General features: G+C 34.3%; 1 protein-coding gene across 3 annotated transcripts in view; it reads left to right on the top strand.

Annotated features, from left to right (window-relative positions):
* Window positions 1–14,570, top strand: part of LOC117793283 (fasciclin-2) — a 121,412-nt gene that overhangs the window by 100,427 nt on the left and 6,415 nt on the right. For 2 of the 3 annotated variants that reach the window (XM_034633568.1, XM_034633566.1), the window contains exons 5-7: window positions 3,971–4,095; window positions 4,164–5,654; window positions 7,350–7,533. In XM_034633568.1, coding sequence (XP_034489459.1) covers window positions 3,971–4,095; window positions 4,164–5,654; window positions 7,350–7,533 — 1,800 coding nt within the window. Of the gene's footprint in view, window positions 1–3,970; window positions 4,096–4,163; window positions 5,655–7,349; window positions 7,534–11,311; window positions 14,281–14,570 lie in introns of those variants that run through there. The other variant, XM_034633567.1, reaches the window with a different exon arrangement.

A 14,570-nucleotide genomic window follows, 5' to 3' on the forward strand; every position in this document is an offset into this window, starting at 1 on the left:
CAACGTGCAACGTGCAGCGTGCAACGTGCAACAATACAAGCAGCAGTTACTTGAAGGCGAGGGCTAAACTTGCAACTTGTAGTTGCATGCCACACTATTTGCAAAGAGAAAGAGAGAGAGAGAGAGAGAGAGAGAGAGAGAGGCAGAGAGAAGCGTAGAAAGGGAGGGGGAAATGTGGCATGCTGTTGTTTGTGCCACTCACAGCTTAATATTTCAATATTTATGCTTTTAATAAATGCATATGCTGCAAACAAACTTCCGTTGCAACTTGCAACTTGCAACTTGCAACTGCCAACTGGCAACTGGCAACGGGGCAACATTCAACTTCCGATGCTGCCAAAGTGCTTCAAGTTTAACACTGGACCACGCTGCATGCCACTTGCAGTGGCAGCTTCCTCCCACACTCTCTGCCTCTCTCTCTCCACCTCTCTCTCTCTGTTTTCATGTGCAACATTATGCAGCCATTTATTAAATTCCTTAAAGCGCATTTACAACTAGGCATTAAATTGTTGGGTTATTTGATGTGAGGCATGCACCTCTTGATAAATATTTAAATGCAACATTTCGTTGCATTCTGTCTGTCATTTATTAAGTGCCTAAGCCGATTGCTATCTCTCTCTCTCTTCCCATCTCTACCTCTCTTTCTGTTAAGTGTTTAAGCAGTCTTAATTCCTTAAACCTTTCTCCTAAACTTGTCAAATGACTAATTAAAACTAATTCATATTGTGATTCCATAACTCTCTCTATTTTACACCTACCAAATTTTGCAGTACTTTTAAGAGTTAAAGTGTTGCTCTATCTTTTTAAATACCCCAATTTTGTGCAGTGTATGTCTAAGCTTTAGACAACGATTCCCACCACTCAGAACTCAACTCTGTCATTTATTCTAATTTACATTAAGTTGAGCTAATTGAAAAGTCATCAAAGTGCATAGAATTGATGTAATTACATGACAGTGCTTTACACTGCAAAAAACTGGCAGTGCGTATTGATTGTGGTACTTTTTTATTCTTTTTTATCTACGTAAAGTCGATCTAGAATTCCTTTTTATAAATCATAATTCGATTTTACAATTCATTAAAATTGAAAATTTAATTTATTCGATCACTGTTTTTTTATTTCATACTTTTTTTGCCTTAAAGCTTTTTCATAAACTTCAAACTTTCGTAACTTTGTTAAATCTTCACTAACTTTTTTGTGGAATGTCAATTTTCCTCTGAATCTAGACATCTACTTCGATGTCATAATTATTAAAAAACGACACCTTATCATTTTAAAATATTTCAAAATTTATTTGGTGTACCGGTACTGAAAACTGAAATATAACCTTTTACCGAAACCGTGACTTTTATTGGTTGCGGTTTGATTCTTTGATTATAATACAAATAATAATTTTCCGAATGATCGAAAGCTCGATTCTTTATTTTCTATTTTAACATTTCGATTTTATACTTGTTTCACTAGAATGTATTTTATTATTTCAAGAAAACTATTCTTAAACTGTTTTCCATTTATTTTTTTTTTATTTATTTTGATAAAATTGATTTTATTATAATTACAATGTTTTTGAAAATCAAAATTATAGATAGCAATATTTACAAATTTATTCAGTTTTTCAATAAATCAGTTCGATTCGGACTCAAGCTGTAGATATTTTTACAAATTTTTAATAATTCTGCTGCTACAAATCCGTTTTTAAGTCAAAGTTATATCAATATGTTACTCATATTAAATGCGCAAGAAAATGAGCTAATAGTTCTGGTTTCAAATTGAGTTCTAGTCTGGAATTAAAGCCCTAAGGGGGCAAAGAGGGACTGTCAACCTGAGCTAAAACGAGAAAGTGAGGTTATGGGCACACAAAATGCAATTGCAACACGACTGTGTTGCCTGATTTTTAATAACTTGCTGCAGTTGCAGTAAGTTTTTCAATAAGTTGCAAGCTCTGTTGCGACGCGACGTTGCCACACGTAGTGGCATCTTTGCTTTTTGGGGGTCTTTGCCGTAATGTGTCCTTCGTGTCCTTCGTGTCCTTAGCTGTCCTTGCGCCGTGTCGTTGTCGTTGTCGTTGCTCAAACTAATAATGAAATTGTAAACTAGTTCATCTTTTTTTTTTTTTTTTGTCGTGTGTGTTCATTTTGTTGTTGTCGTTGCCAGACGTCAGCGAAAAGTGTTTGAACAACAACATCTCACACGCAACGACAATGCAACAACAACAACAACAATAAAGATGGCCTTTGGCCAAAACTGTAAGTCCAGCTAAAGGAAATTCGACAGCAACTTTTATTTATTTTATATATAGAAAGCAAGTGGAGCAAGAGGAGAAAAGAGGGGGAAGAAAGAAGACAACTTGCACTGCCAATAAAATTGGAAAATAGAAAATAGAAAATGTTTTTACACAACTTTCCGTTTGGCTATAGCACAAAACCGTAAGGCCGTACACCCAAAAGACTTTTAACCTAACCCAGCACTACCTTTTTTTCTTCCACTCTCCATTTTTTTTTTTGTTGGCAAACAGTGTGTTGTGTTTGTTGTTTGACAGTCAACAGACAGCGCAGATAGATAGACAGATGGCTTGTTATTACACTGATTTATAAATAAACTGTAAATATTTGAGCTGTACACACAGACAAGTTGAAAGCCATCTCAGCAAATGCAACTGCAACAATATTTTAACCATCCTCTGTCTGTCTGTCTGTCTGTCTGTCTGTCTGTCTGTCCGTCTGTCTCTCTGTTCTTCTTCCTTTTCCTGTTCGTTGCCCGCAAAACGATCTGCACAATTTCCGCTACGGAAATGAGTCAAACTTCTGTTGCATTTATCCCCTGAAAATGCAATGTCCATTACTATTTCGCCTTAAACACCTGAAGAGCCAAAAAGCCACAATCTAAATGTTGCCATCAAGCCTAATCCTCAATTTATAAAGTAGCTCAAAATGAAAAAATATCTTAAAACTTAGTTCACTCTCATGAGGTATTTCTAACTTAAAGTTATCCAGTTAATTTTACAAATTTGTTTTTGTATTTAAACTATTCCTACAAGTCAAAAAAGACGCTTTTTGGCGCCCAACGTAGGATGCAGCTTTTCTGCATTAAAATACAGTAATCAGCCTTAAAATATGACTATATATTTATTATAATTGTAAGAAAAAAATGTATGTTACTATAAACAATTTATAAAAGTCACTGAGGTAGTGCAACTAGGACAATAATGCAACCGTTTTGACGCCCAATTTTAATAAAGTGATCAACTTTAAGCCAGCTTAGGTCACACCTTGTATTTATTATATTTTATTACCGACAGCATTTAAACAATTCGCAAAAGTCACTGAACTGCGACCCCCAAGGAGCATGATGTAATCGTTTTTGGCGCCCAACGTAGGGTTGCACAAGTTTTGCACACTTTTTATTTTCTTTTTTGCGAATGCATTTTACTGCTTTCTGTTGATATTAAACAGTTTGGTGTGTAAAATATTTCACTTTGCGCCTTAACTTTGGCCCAGCTCAGCTTCGATTTGCTGGCTGACTGGATGTCCAGGTCCTAAAAAACACCCCACCCTATTCGCTGGTTCTGTTCATGTTTTACTCTGTTGCCTGTTTGTGTTTGGATTGTGCGCAAGTATTTGATTTAGGAATTTCAGTTTTGCAATTTTTTCAATTTCTGTTGCTGCAACAGAGATTTATTGGCATGCCTCTGAGTCGACGTCGTCGTCCGGCTCGTTAGTGACCCTTGGAGCGCATAGCGAGAATTGTGGCAAGTTGGATTTAAGGTTCGAGTTGGAGTCATGTTCGGTTTAGTTGTAAATTCTAGCTAACAAATACGCACAAATGTCTTTGGATTTTGCGCTTGATGCTTGAATTGCTTTCGTCTGTCTTTGACAGTTTGTTCAATACAATAATTATATAACGTATACGCCCTGTGTGTGTATTGTATAACAAACTAACTTGGTTTTGTGGCCTGTTCTCTGTTTTGCAGTGGCCATTACCTGGACGAATGCGCCGGAGAATCAATTTCCCATACTGGGCGATGATTACGTGGTCAAGTGCGAAGTGAAAGCGGATCCAAATCCAACCATCGACTGGCTACGCAATGGTGATCCGGTAAGTAGTGCTCCCCCTATGAAATTCAATATGCAACTAACTCCCAATCTCTCCTTTCCCCTCAACAGATACGCACAGATGACAAGCACGTGGTACAGACTCATGGTTTGTTAATACGTCAGGTTGCTGAATCGGATGATGGCATTTACACGTGCCGTGCTGCCGTCATTGATACCGGTGAACTTTTGGAGCGTACCATTCGCGTGGAGGTCTATATACGTCCCGTGATTACCCATTTGCCCAGCACCCTTGAGGCCATCGAGGGTAAACCGTTTGCGGCCAACTGTACGGCTATTGGTAAACCCGTGCCGGAGATTAGCTGGATCAAGGACTCGGTACAATTGAATGTGGCAACTGCAGACCGTTTTACAGTGAATGCGTTGACAGGTCTGTTGACGGTTAGTTCGGTTACCCAGGAGGATTACGATACGTACACATGTATTGCCAAGAACGGTGCTGGCGTTGTGGATCAAAAGACCAAACTGAATGTCCTCGTACGACCCTCGGTCTATGAGCTCTACAATGTGACGGGTGTGAGCGGCAAGGAAATTGCCATCACCTGCCGTGCCAAGGGCCGTCCCGCTCCGGCCATCACCTTCCGTCGCTGGGGTACCGAGCAGCAGTACACCGCCGGAGAGCAGATCAATGACAATCGCATTACTTTGGAACAGCATATGGATGAGGAACGTGGCGAGAGCTCTGGCACATTGCGTATTACCAAATCAACTCGCATGGACGACGGTTTGTATCAGTGTATAGCCAGCAATAAGGGTGATACCGCCTACAAGACCGGACACATTGCCGTCGAATTCCCCCCAGACTTCAGTCACATGAAGGAGCTGCCACCTGTATTCAGCTGGGAACAGCGTAAAGCGAATCTCAGTTGCCTGGCCATGGGTATACCGAATGCAACCATCGAATGGCGCTGGAACGGTCGCAATATTAAGGATCTGTACGATACAAACCTAAAGATCGAAGGTACCGGACCACGCAGCGATCTCATCGTACATCCCGTGACACGTCAATACTATTCGGCCTACAAGTGTATTGCCACCAATATTCACGGTATCGCCGAGCAGGATATGCAGCTGAAGGAGGCACGCGTACCGGACTTTGTATCCGCCGCAACGCCGCGTCAATTGACAGCCACCACAATTACGTTTGATATACGTGGACCACCCACAGAGCTGGGACTACCGATATTGGCATTTAGTGTGCAGTACAAGGAGGAATTGAATCCCGATTGGTCAACGGCGCTCAATCGCAGCTGGTCACCCGATTCCCCTTACATTGTCGAGGGTCTGCGGCCCCAGACCATGTACAGCTTCCGTTTTGCGGCCCGCAATCAAGTTGGTCTGGGCAATTGGGGTGTCAATCAACAGCAGTCGACGCCGCGTCGATCGGCTCCCGAGGAACCCAAGCCACTGCACAGCCCCGTCCAGAACGACAAGGAGGAGCCCGTTGTTGTGTCTCCCTATTCGGATCACTTTGAGTTGCGCTGGGGTGTGCCTGCCGACAATGGTGAGCCCATCGATCGCTACCAGATCAGATACTGTCCGGTGAGTACTCAAAACATTATAATAGAACAACAAGAGCTATGTGTGTGTGATCCGAAATTTGAAAGGCTCACAGAGTCAATTTTAAAGTCTCTGCATTAAAATCGAAACCATTTTTTTTAAACATATTTAATTAAATTTAAATGCAGAATAAATAAGTAGTCCACACCCTGATCAAAATGACATTCCGTTTCAAAATCGGTTCAATTTTGCCAAAGTTATGCACGCTTGAAATTGGTCAAACTTTTGACCCAGCAACTTTACAAGTCCAAATTTTTGTACAATTTGACATGATTTTTTACATCAAAATGAAAGGTCTCAGAATTAAGTTTAAAGTGCTGTTTTATACTAATTACGATATAAGTAGTTGATTAAAAGTGATAACTTGAGATTTAAAATTTAAATTTTTCAAAATTTCAAAGGGTCCCCCCTTAGCATCAAACCCATGATTTTGAGGAAAATAATTTTTTTTACAAAATTAATAAAACTTGAATGCAGAATGAATAAAAAAGTCAAAGCAAGATCAAAATGACATTCCGTTTGAAAATCGGTTCATTTTTGCCAAAGTTATGCACGCTTGAAATTGGTCAAACTTTTGACCCAGCAACTTTACAAGTCCAAATTTTTGTACAATTTGACATGATTTTTTACATCAAAATGAAAGGTCTCAGAATCAAGTTTAAAGTGCTGTTTTATACTAATTACGATATAAGTAGTTGATTAAAAGTGATAACTTGAGATTTAAAATTTAAAATTTTCAAAATTTCAAAGGGTCCCCCCTTAGCATCGAACCCATGATCTTGAGGAAAATATTATTTTTTACAAAATTAAATAAATTTGAATGAAGCGTGAATTTAGAGGCTAAAACATTATTAAAATGACATTTCGCATAAAAATCGATTAAGTTTTGACTAAGTTATGAGTGTTTAAAGTTGGTCTGACCTCTAATCTAACAACTTTACAAGCCAAATTTTTTGTTAACTTGGACATGATTTTTTACAGAAAAATGAAAGGTCTCAGAATCAAGTTTAAAGTGTTATTTTATACTAATTACGATATAAGGAGTTGATTAAAAGTGATAACTTGAGATTTAAAATTTTGAATTTTCAAAATTTCAAAGGGGGGACCCTTAGCATTGAACCCATGATCTGGAGAAAAATAATTTTTTTTACAAAATTAAATAAATTTGAATGCAGAATGAAAAAAAAAGAGAAAGCAAGATCAAAATGACATTCCGTTTCAAAATCGGTTCATTTTTGTCAATGTTGTGAGTGTTTGAAGTTGATCAAACTTTCGCCTTTGCAACTTTACAAGTAAAAATTTTGGTCCAATTTGCCATGACTTTTTACAGAAAAATGAAAAGTCTCAAAATCAAGTTTAAAGCAGTATTTTATACTAATTAAGATATAAGGAGTTGATTGAAAGTCAAAACTTGAGATTTAAAATTTAAAATTTTCAAAATTCCAAAGGGGGGACCCTTAGCATTAAAATCAAAATCAAGACCTAGAAAGGAACAATATTTTTTTTTTAACAAATTAAATAAATTTTAAATCCAGAATGATTTAAGCGACCAAACCATGATCAAAATGTGTTTCCGTTTTAAAATTGGTTCAGTGCTTATCAAGTTATGACTATTTAGAATTGATCGATCGGCCTATCGATAACTCAAAAACTAATTTATATTAAATAATTTTTCAGGGCGTAAAGATGGCTGGCATCTGGACCGAGCTGGAGAAGCAGTGTAATACCATTGAGGTGGTTGAGACCACATCGTATCAGATGACGGATCTGAGCGGTAACACGTATTATCGGATTGAGTTGAAGGCGCATAATGCGATCGGTTATTCATCGCCGGCAGCGATTATTATGAAGACGACACGAGGTGAGTCCGATTCCGCTAATAATAATCTTGGCACATACCAGTATTCGGCCGGCTTCAGTTCCGGCGTCAGTTCGATACACAAACATCTCACAACCACAACAACATCAACAACAACAACAGCAACAACAACAATCATTGCGCTGGCCACAACAATAAGCATAACTTTACTTAGTGTCCTAGCCTCAATGTTAGTGTAAACGATATCGATATGCGATACCAATGCCGATAACGATAACGATTACGATTACGATACATTATTCGATGCGTTTGAATTATCATACTGTAACAATCAGCTTTGTGTTTTAATGTCCTGCATACAGTCAACAATCGAAATCGTTATCGATCTGGTTATGGTAATCGATCGACAGAACCTTAAAAAGCAATCAATAAGATCAGTAAAAACAAAACAACTTACTCAAATTCTTGAAATACATGCATACTATCTATGAATATATATACATCTATAAATATATCTATAAATATATATTCGATATATACTATTTTTGATCGCTCCATGAACGTATAGAACATATATAAATATATAAATATATATATATAATATACATCATATCATATATATTTATACGAAAAAAGAATTAATTATTATTATAGCGAGTACAATAACTTTGCATACATTTTTGTAGTGTTTATTTTTTTGCGTTTCAATTTACTTTTTTTACTCAGTGTAACTTTATATAATTTTGTGTCTTCTTCTTCTACTATTCCTACTTATACTTATTTGTTTTGTGTGTGTGCTAAATATAACTATAAATATATACATATAAATAATTTTTACAATCTTATTTAATGCCCAGTAATTCATATATATATTTAAATATATATATTTTGTTTCAACTTTTTTGATGTTACGAATCCATTTGAATTTTTCGTTCTATTTGTCGTGAATACAAATTTTTTGTTGCATGCTTTTGTGCGTTGAGTTCAAGCTAACCTCTAATGCTAATTTATCTGTTCCCAACCCCTTCCGCCCTTCTCAGTTCCCCTTTAACCCCTGTATTACCCTAAAACACACACAACATCAAGTTAAATAGGTCGAGCAATGAAACGATTTACATTCCAAAAAGAAAAAAAACACAAAACAAAATCGTCTATTTGCTGGCAGTGTTGCCAGATCAACAGAATTTGTACCGCATACAATTATTTCGTATATACCCTACACTGAGCTAAGCCAAAGAGTATGCAAATGCATTGAATAGACATTACGGAAAGTTGAACAAATTTTAAAAGACATTGAGGAGTGCTCACAATTTTACATTCAACACACACACACACACATATACATATATATACTTATCCGCTCTCGCTAGCACACACACAAACACATACACACACACTCATGAAACATCAGAGTACCGTTATTTGTCTAAAGTTTTCGTCAGACGAGCGCTTTTTCACCGTCGGTGAATTTTCTAATCACATTATATGTACATATCGGTTGTAAAACAGATATTCCAGCGACATTTGTTCTCACAGAATCTGGTCACACTCTGAGAATTTCATAATTAAATGCTTCAAACTAGTAGAAATTTGACCGTTACAAAAAACCGAAGAAAATAGAACGGTGAAAAAATGCTTGTCTGAAGAAACTTCAATGAAAACATCAAAAAATATCTACGTTCATTTGTTGTTGTACTTCCGCTCAATCTTTCTCTCTTCCCCACACACTTTCTTTGCCCCTCTTTTTGTTTTGTGTGTCACGTTCAAACTATATCGTGTACTGTATATCGCATAATATCGTATCCTGTATTCTGTTTAGTATGTATGTGTTAATCTCCGAGCGTGGCTGAAACTTGGCTCAATCCAGAGAGCGACGATTATTGCTAGCAAAAAGTCTAATGTCAAACTATTTTAAAAAAAAAATTAAGTTCAATTTTAGAACTGATTTAAAAATCGTAAGTCAAAAAAATAATATGTAAAAACTCAACAGCAACAAAGATCGTCGTTCTCAGCGCTTAGCTTCAGGCGTAGCTTATTTAAACATTTTCTGCTACTTTTTTTTTTATATACAATTCATAAGCATTTACTTAATTATAAAATTATTATAAATCTACACGAAAACAGCACACAACAACAACAACAACTCGATCAAAAATAATAAACCCAATATTTTTCTTAAATATGATTTTATATTTTTGTGTGTGCATTCATCACATTTGAATTTTAAATTTAAATCTTATTGTAATATGTAATTTTAATAAATATTATTAATTGTAATAATAATCATAATAATATGAAGAAATCATTTTGTTAATTGTAATATTTCTAGTTCTTAAAAAACGCAACAAATTAGCAATTCACCACTTTACTTCATCAATAATTTTTTTTTTTTCGTATTCTACATTTTCCCTTTGTATTTACTACGACTATTTCTTTAGTAAAAATTTTGAATTAAGCAAAATGAATATTACATTTTAAATTGACAAAAATTAATGAATAAAAATTAAAGAAACTATAAAAAAAAAAAAACAATTGCAATGGCAACTCATTTTTATACCCTTGCAGAGAGTTCTAAAAAAAAACTATGCCAATATTTGTCTGTCTATCGGAACTCGACTTCTAGCAAACGAATATTGCTGAAATTTGGTACAGCAGTTGTTTGAAGATATATAGCGTATATATATCGAAAGCAGCAATATCGGTTGACTCTAACATATATATAACATTATTATTTATATCACGTATAGAAACGATCGGCAAGGGTATTAAATCATCGGCTAGCCGAAGATCTCAGTTCTCTTTAGTTGTGTCTCTCTCATCTACGAAGCTGTGACTCGCTGTCTATTTTTTTTTTTGTCGCTTGCTGTCTCTCTTTCTCTCTCTCTCTCTCTTTCTCTCTCGCTCTCTCTCGCTCTCTCTGTTACATTTTTGTGCTCTCATTTATGTGTGTAGCTCAAGCAGTTTGTCTATGTGTGTGTGTGTATGTATGTGTGCATATCAAAAACATTCATCTAGTTGTCTCACTCACTCCCTCTATCTCTCTCTCTCTCTCTCTCTCTCTCTCTCTCATTAGCATATATGCATTATTATCACGCTTTAAGTACTAAACTTAATTACTTTTTAATTTATACTAATTATTAACTGTCGAAACTGTCCAATCTTTAGTAACTGCATCTATATAATAACTACATAGATATTTTTTATACATATTTTTAATATATATAATCTACTAATAGTCATAGTCAAATATCTAAACATAACCACAACAAACTGTAACTCCTTGATAGTCGTTAACAAGCAGTGCAAGCAGTGCAAAAACCAACAAACTGTACTCAGATACTAACAAACTAACCTCAATCTAAAGACACACACCCACACGCACGCACACACACACACAAATGTCAACATCGTCGTCGTCGTCGTCGTCGTTTTCGTCGTTTATCGATTACTTTTAATCGAATACTAAATATTTGTGCAATCAAGCAAAAAAGAAACCAACAAAAAAATATTCTTTTGTGTGTTTCCTTTTCTTCCTTTTTTTCTTCTACCACTTTTCTTTGTTTTTCTCTCTTTTACGCTGTGTGTGCAATGCCCAAACAAACAAACAAAAAATACCAATAACCAAAAAAAAAAAATCAAATACAAAATTCCCCCAAATCGAATGCTAAAATACCAAATCAAATTTGAAAAAATCCTTACAAAAATTACAAAAAAAAAAAAAAATACACTGTATAATGCTGATAAACATAAAAACCTGAATCCAAAAAACCTGCACCCGAATGTGTATCCGTTCCATGATCCGTGATCCCCGACAAAACAGACAACCCCTTTCCGTACTCATCAAGCAGCGCCACACGAGCACTGTCCACGTATCCACAACTTCCACTGCTTGCCACAACCACACTGCTTCCGCTGCTGCTGCTGCCGCTGCTGCTGCTGACGACGCGCACTGCTTAAACGATCGACACAAGCAGTGCACGGAACACGGAGGATAACGAAGCTGCAAATTTTTCGTTCAGTTCAATCGCTATATTTTTTTTTTTCTTCTTTTATTGTCGAGCATTGTAAATAATATTAAGAAAATATACCAAAAATCAATTATATATATATAAAAATACCACAGACATGCATACTACATACTTAAATGCAGGCGAAAAAAAAAATACCAAAACGAAAAAATACTACATATGATAAATATCTTTAGGGTGTTATAAATATGTGCGCTATATATATGATTCCATTCAATGTACAAAATACAAATGCTAAATGCCAAAAAAAAAAAAAAAAAAACAAGTCACAAAAAACTACAGAAAAAATACCAAATATACATACTCGGTATGTCGAGAACGCTATCGATTTTTAAGCTAAGAACAACATCAAATTGTTAGTTCATTCAAAAAGTTATTTAGTTCTAGTTTTATTTCGAACATATCCCAAAAAGTGAAAATCTTCCAAGAATCCTATCACCTCTTCCAATAATACACTAAATTTATTTTCAATGCATAATAGAACTCAAAAACCATTTGAATAATACACACTGCCAACCAAAAATATAAAAACAAATATTCCAAAATTTTAAAGATGGAAAACCCATAGAAAAAATAAAAAATCTGATAGCTCGTGTTTTTATAACTATACCTAAAGCAGACATACAAACAGATATTCTTTAGGAAACTGTACCATTTGGTAGTTTTTCCTTATATTCCGTTTATAGGAAGTAAATCCGTTGGTCTAACTATGAGAACTAACCTCTGGCTAAAGCTGAATCTTTTGGTACAGCCAAATTTTTTTTGATCTTGATTATATACATAAGGGAATTGACCAGATCAAATGTCTACAATATACATATATAGCTTAAACAAAAACAAACGGAAATACTGAAATCGTTATATTAAAAATAGTTGTTTCTTTTTTACGATTCTCACAATCAACTTTAGTCAAATTGTATCGGATTATATAGAAACGATCGGTAGTCCGATTATAATTGTTCGTTCTTGTTATACTTTTTTGTTGTTTAATTGATAGTAAATTGAAAAACACCACCGTTAACACTTGAATGCAATCCAAATAGTCAGTTTCAGATACGATCAGATATTGAGGATGAGTTAGGTGTGGTTTTATTTCTTTCGTTTAGAATATTGAACGTATACGTTAAGGGGACAATAAGTAACTGAAAGTATGTTGAAAACTTAGTAAATCTTTATGTAAGGCATGCTGGTAAAACAGCACAGCACCTCCCCTTGCTCCTTTACCCTTTATCCCAATCTTCAAAAAAAAAAAAAAAAAAAAAAAAAAAAAAAACATGTTTCCAACCAACGAATTTGTTTCACATGGTGTATTAAGCTTAAAGAATGTGCTCATTGAACATTAAACTCTACATACATATATACCCTATACATATACATATATATATATGCCATATAAAAAAAAAAAAAAAATACGAAACAAGTTCAACTTAGACAAAATATTCCTGTATACAATTTTTAGTAAACGAAATGAAACGTAACTTTTTCTAGCTAAATATTTATATTATATAAATACATATACAAATATCGATCGATAATAACATAATTCCATTTATAACTTTACCATATACAAAATACAAAAGTTATATAAATAATCTAGTTAGTGAGATAATTCAGCCCGCCTAACGTTGCTGAGCAGATCGTTTAAATGTTGTTCGTTTTTTTTTTTTTTTTTTAACTAGCTTTGTGAGGAATAAATAAATTAAAAAAAAAAAATAAATTACTAATAATCTTTAAATAATAATAATTAAAGAATTGACTGGCCATAAAGCTTGGGAATCACAGAGAAAGTCTATCAAGCAGTTGACAAAGCAGTTGACTAAGCAGTTTATCGTATCAGCAACTGTACATAAGTTTTATGCCACAACGATCATACGAAAAACAATAATTATACGATTAGCTACATCTATGTATTACTATTAATGTCGTCAGGAGCGTTTTCTCATCTGCATGTTAAATTTTTAAGCTCAGCTCTCAAAAAATAACATTACTTTTTTGAAAAGTAGGTATCATATAAATAGTAGAAAATATTTTGCATTTTTTAAAACAAAATTTTTGATGAAAGTTATCGGTGGATCGATAGGTTTTTATTAAGACAGGCAACGTCAAGTCTAAAAATGAATGCCAGGTGGAAACACTGCAAATATTAAACATGTAGTTAAATTTCCAGTTAAACCTCGTCATGTGTATGCTATAAACGTTAGAGAATTTAAGTTTAAAAATTAACATGTGCATGAGAAAACGTAACTTAGCGTAATTATAATAGATTGTGAGATATTTCTAACGATTCTCGCACACACACACACACATACACCCCCAAAACACACACAACTACATGCAAAACTATAAAAAAAAAAAACACATAAGTGTCATAAATGTTGTAAGCAATCTTAAAAAAAAGTAAAATATAAAATATCCTAAAAAGTAAGCAGTTCATTTTGGGTAATAAAGAAACAACTTTAACAAAAAAAAAAAAAAATCTCTTAACTTCAATGTGTGCGAGTGTGTGCCGCTGTGTGTATATCGATTATTTATCGATAACAGCAAAATGTTAGAATTAAATAATTTAAAAAAAACTAAAAAAAAGACGCCGCAAAGCCGCCAGGTGTGAAATGCCGACAGGTAATATGGTTATGCAACAAATTAGCTTGTTAAATAATATAATTAATATGCTATAATTATAACTATATTCATGTTATATACAAATCACACAATTAATCGATTATAACACAAACTGCATTCGACTTAAATCGACTAACAACAACAACAAAAAACACTAAAAAAAAAAAAAGACAACAAAAGTCACTAACAAATTTTAAATGACTTAAAAATTTTACTTTCGATAAAAATCATTAAAATAAGACACATTTATTTAAAAACAATTAATCTAATAATATTTTCAATGATCGATAAATCGTTTTGTAACTAAATCAATTTTGTTCAAGTTCTTTTGCAATTGGTTATCGAAGTGCACCGCTCAATTTGTATTTGTATTTTATAAATTCTATATATCTATTTACAAAAAATTACATTTATTAAGTGTTATCGTTATCG

Source organism: Drosophila innubila, chromosome X (genome assembly GCF_004354385.1).
Source record: "Drosophila innubila isolate TH190305 chromosome X, UK_Dinn_1.0, whole genome shotgun sequence".
Classification (NCBI taxonomy): Eukaryota; Metazoa; Arthropoda; class Insecta; order Diptera; family Drosophilidae; genus Drosophila; species Drosophila innubila.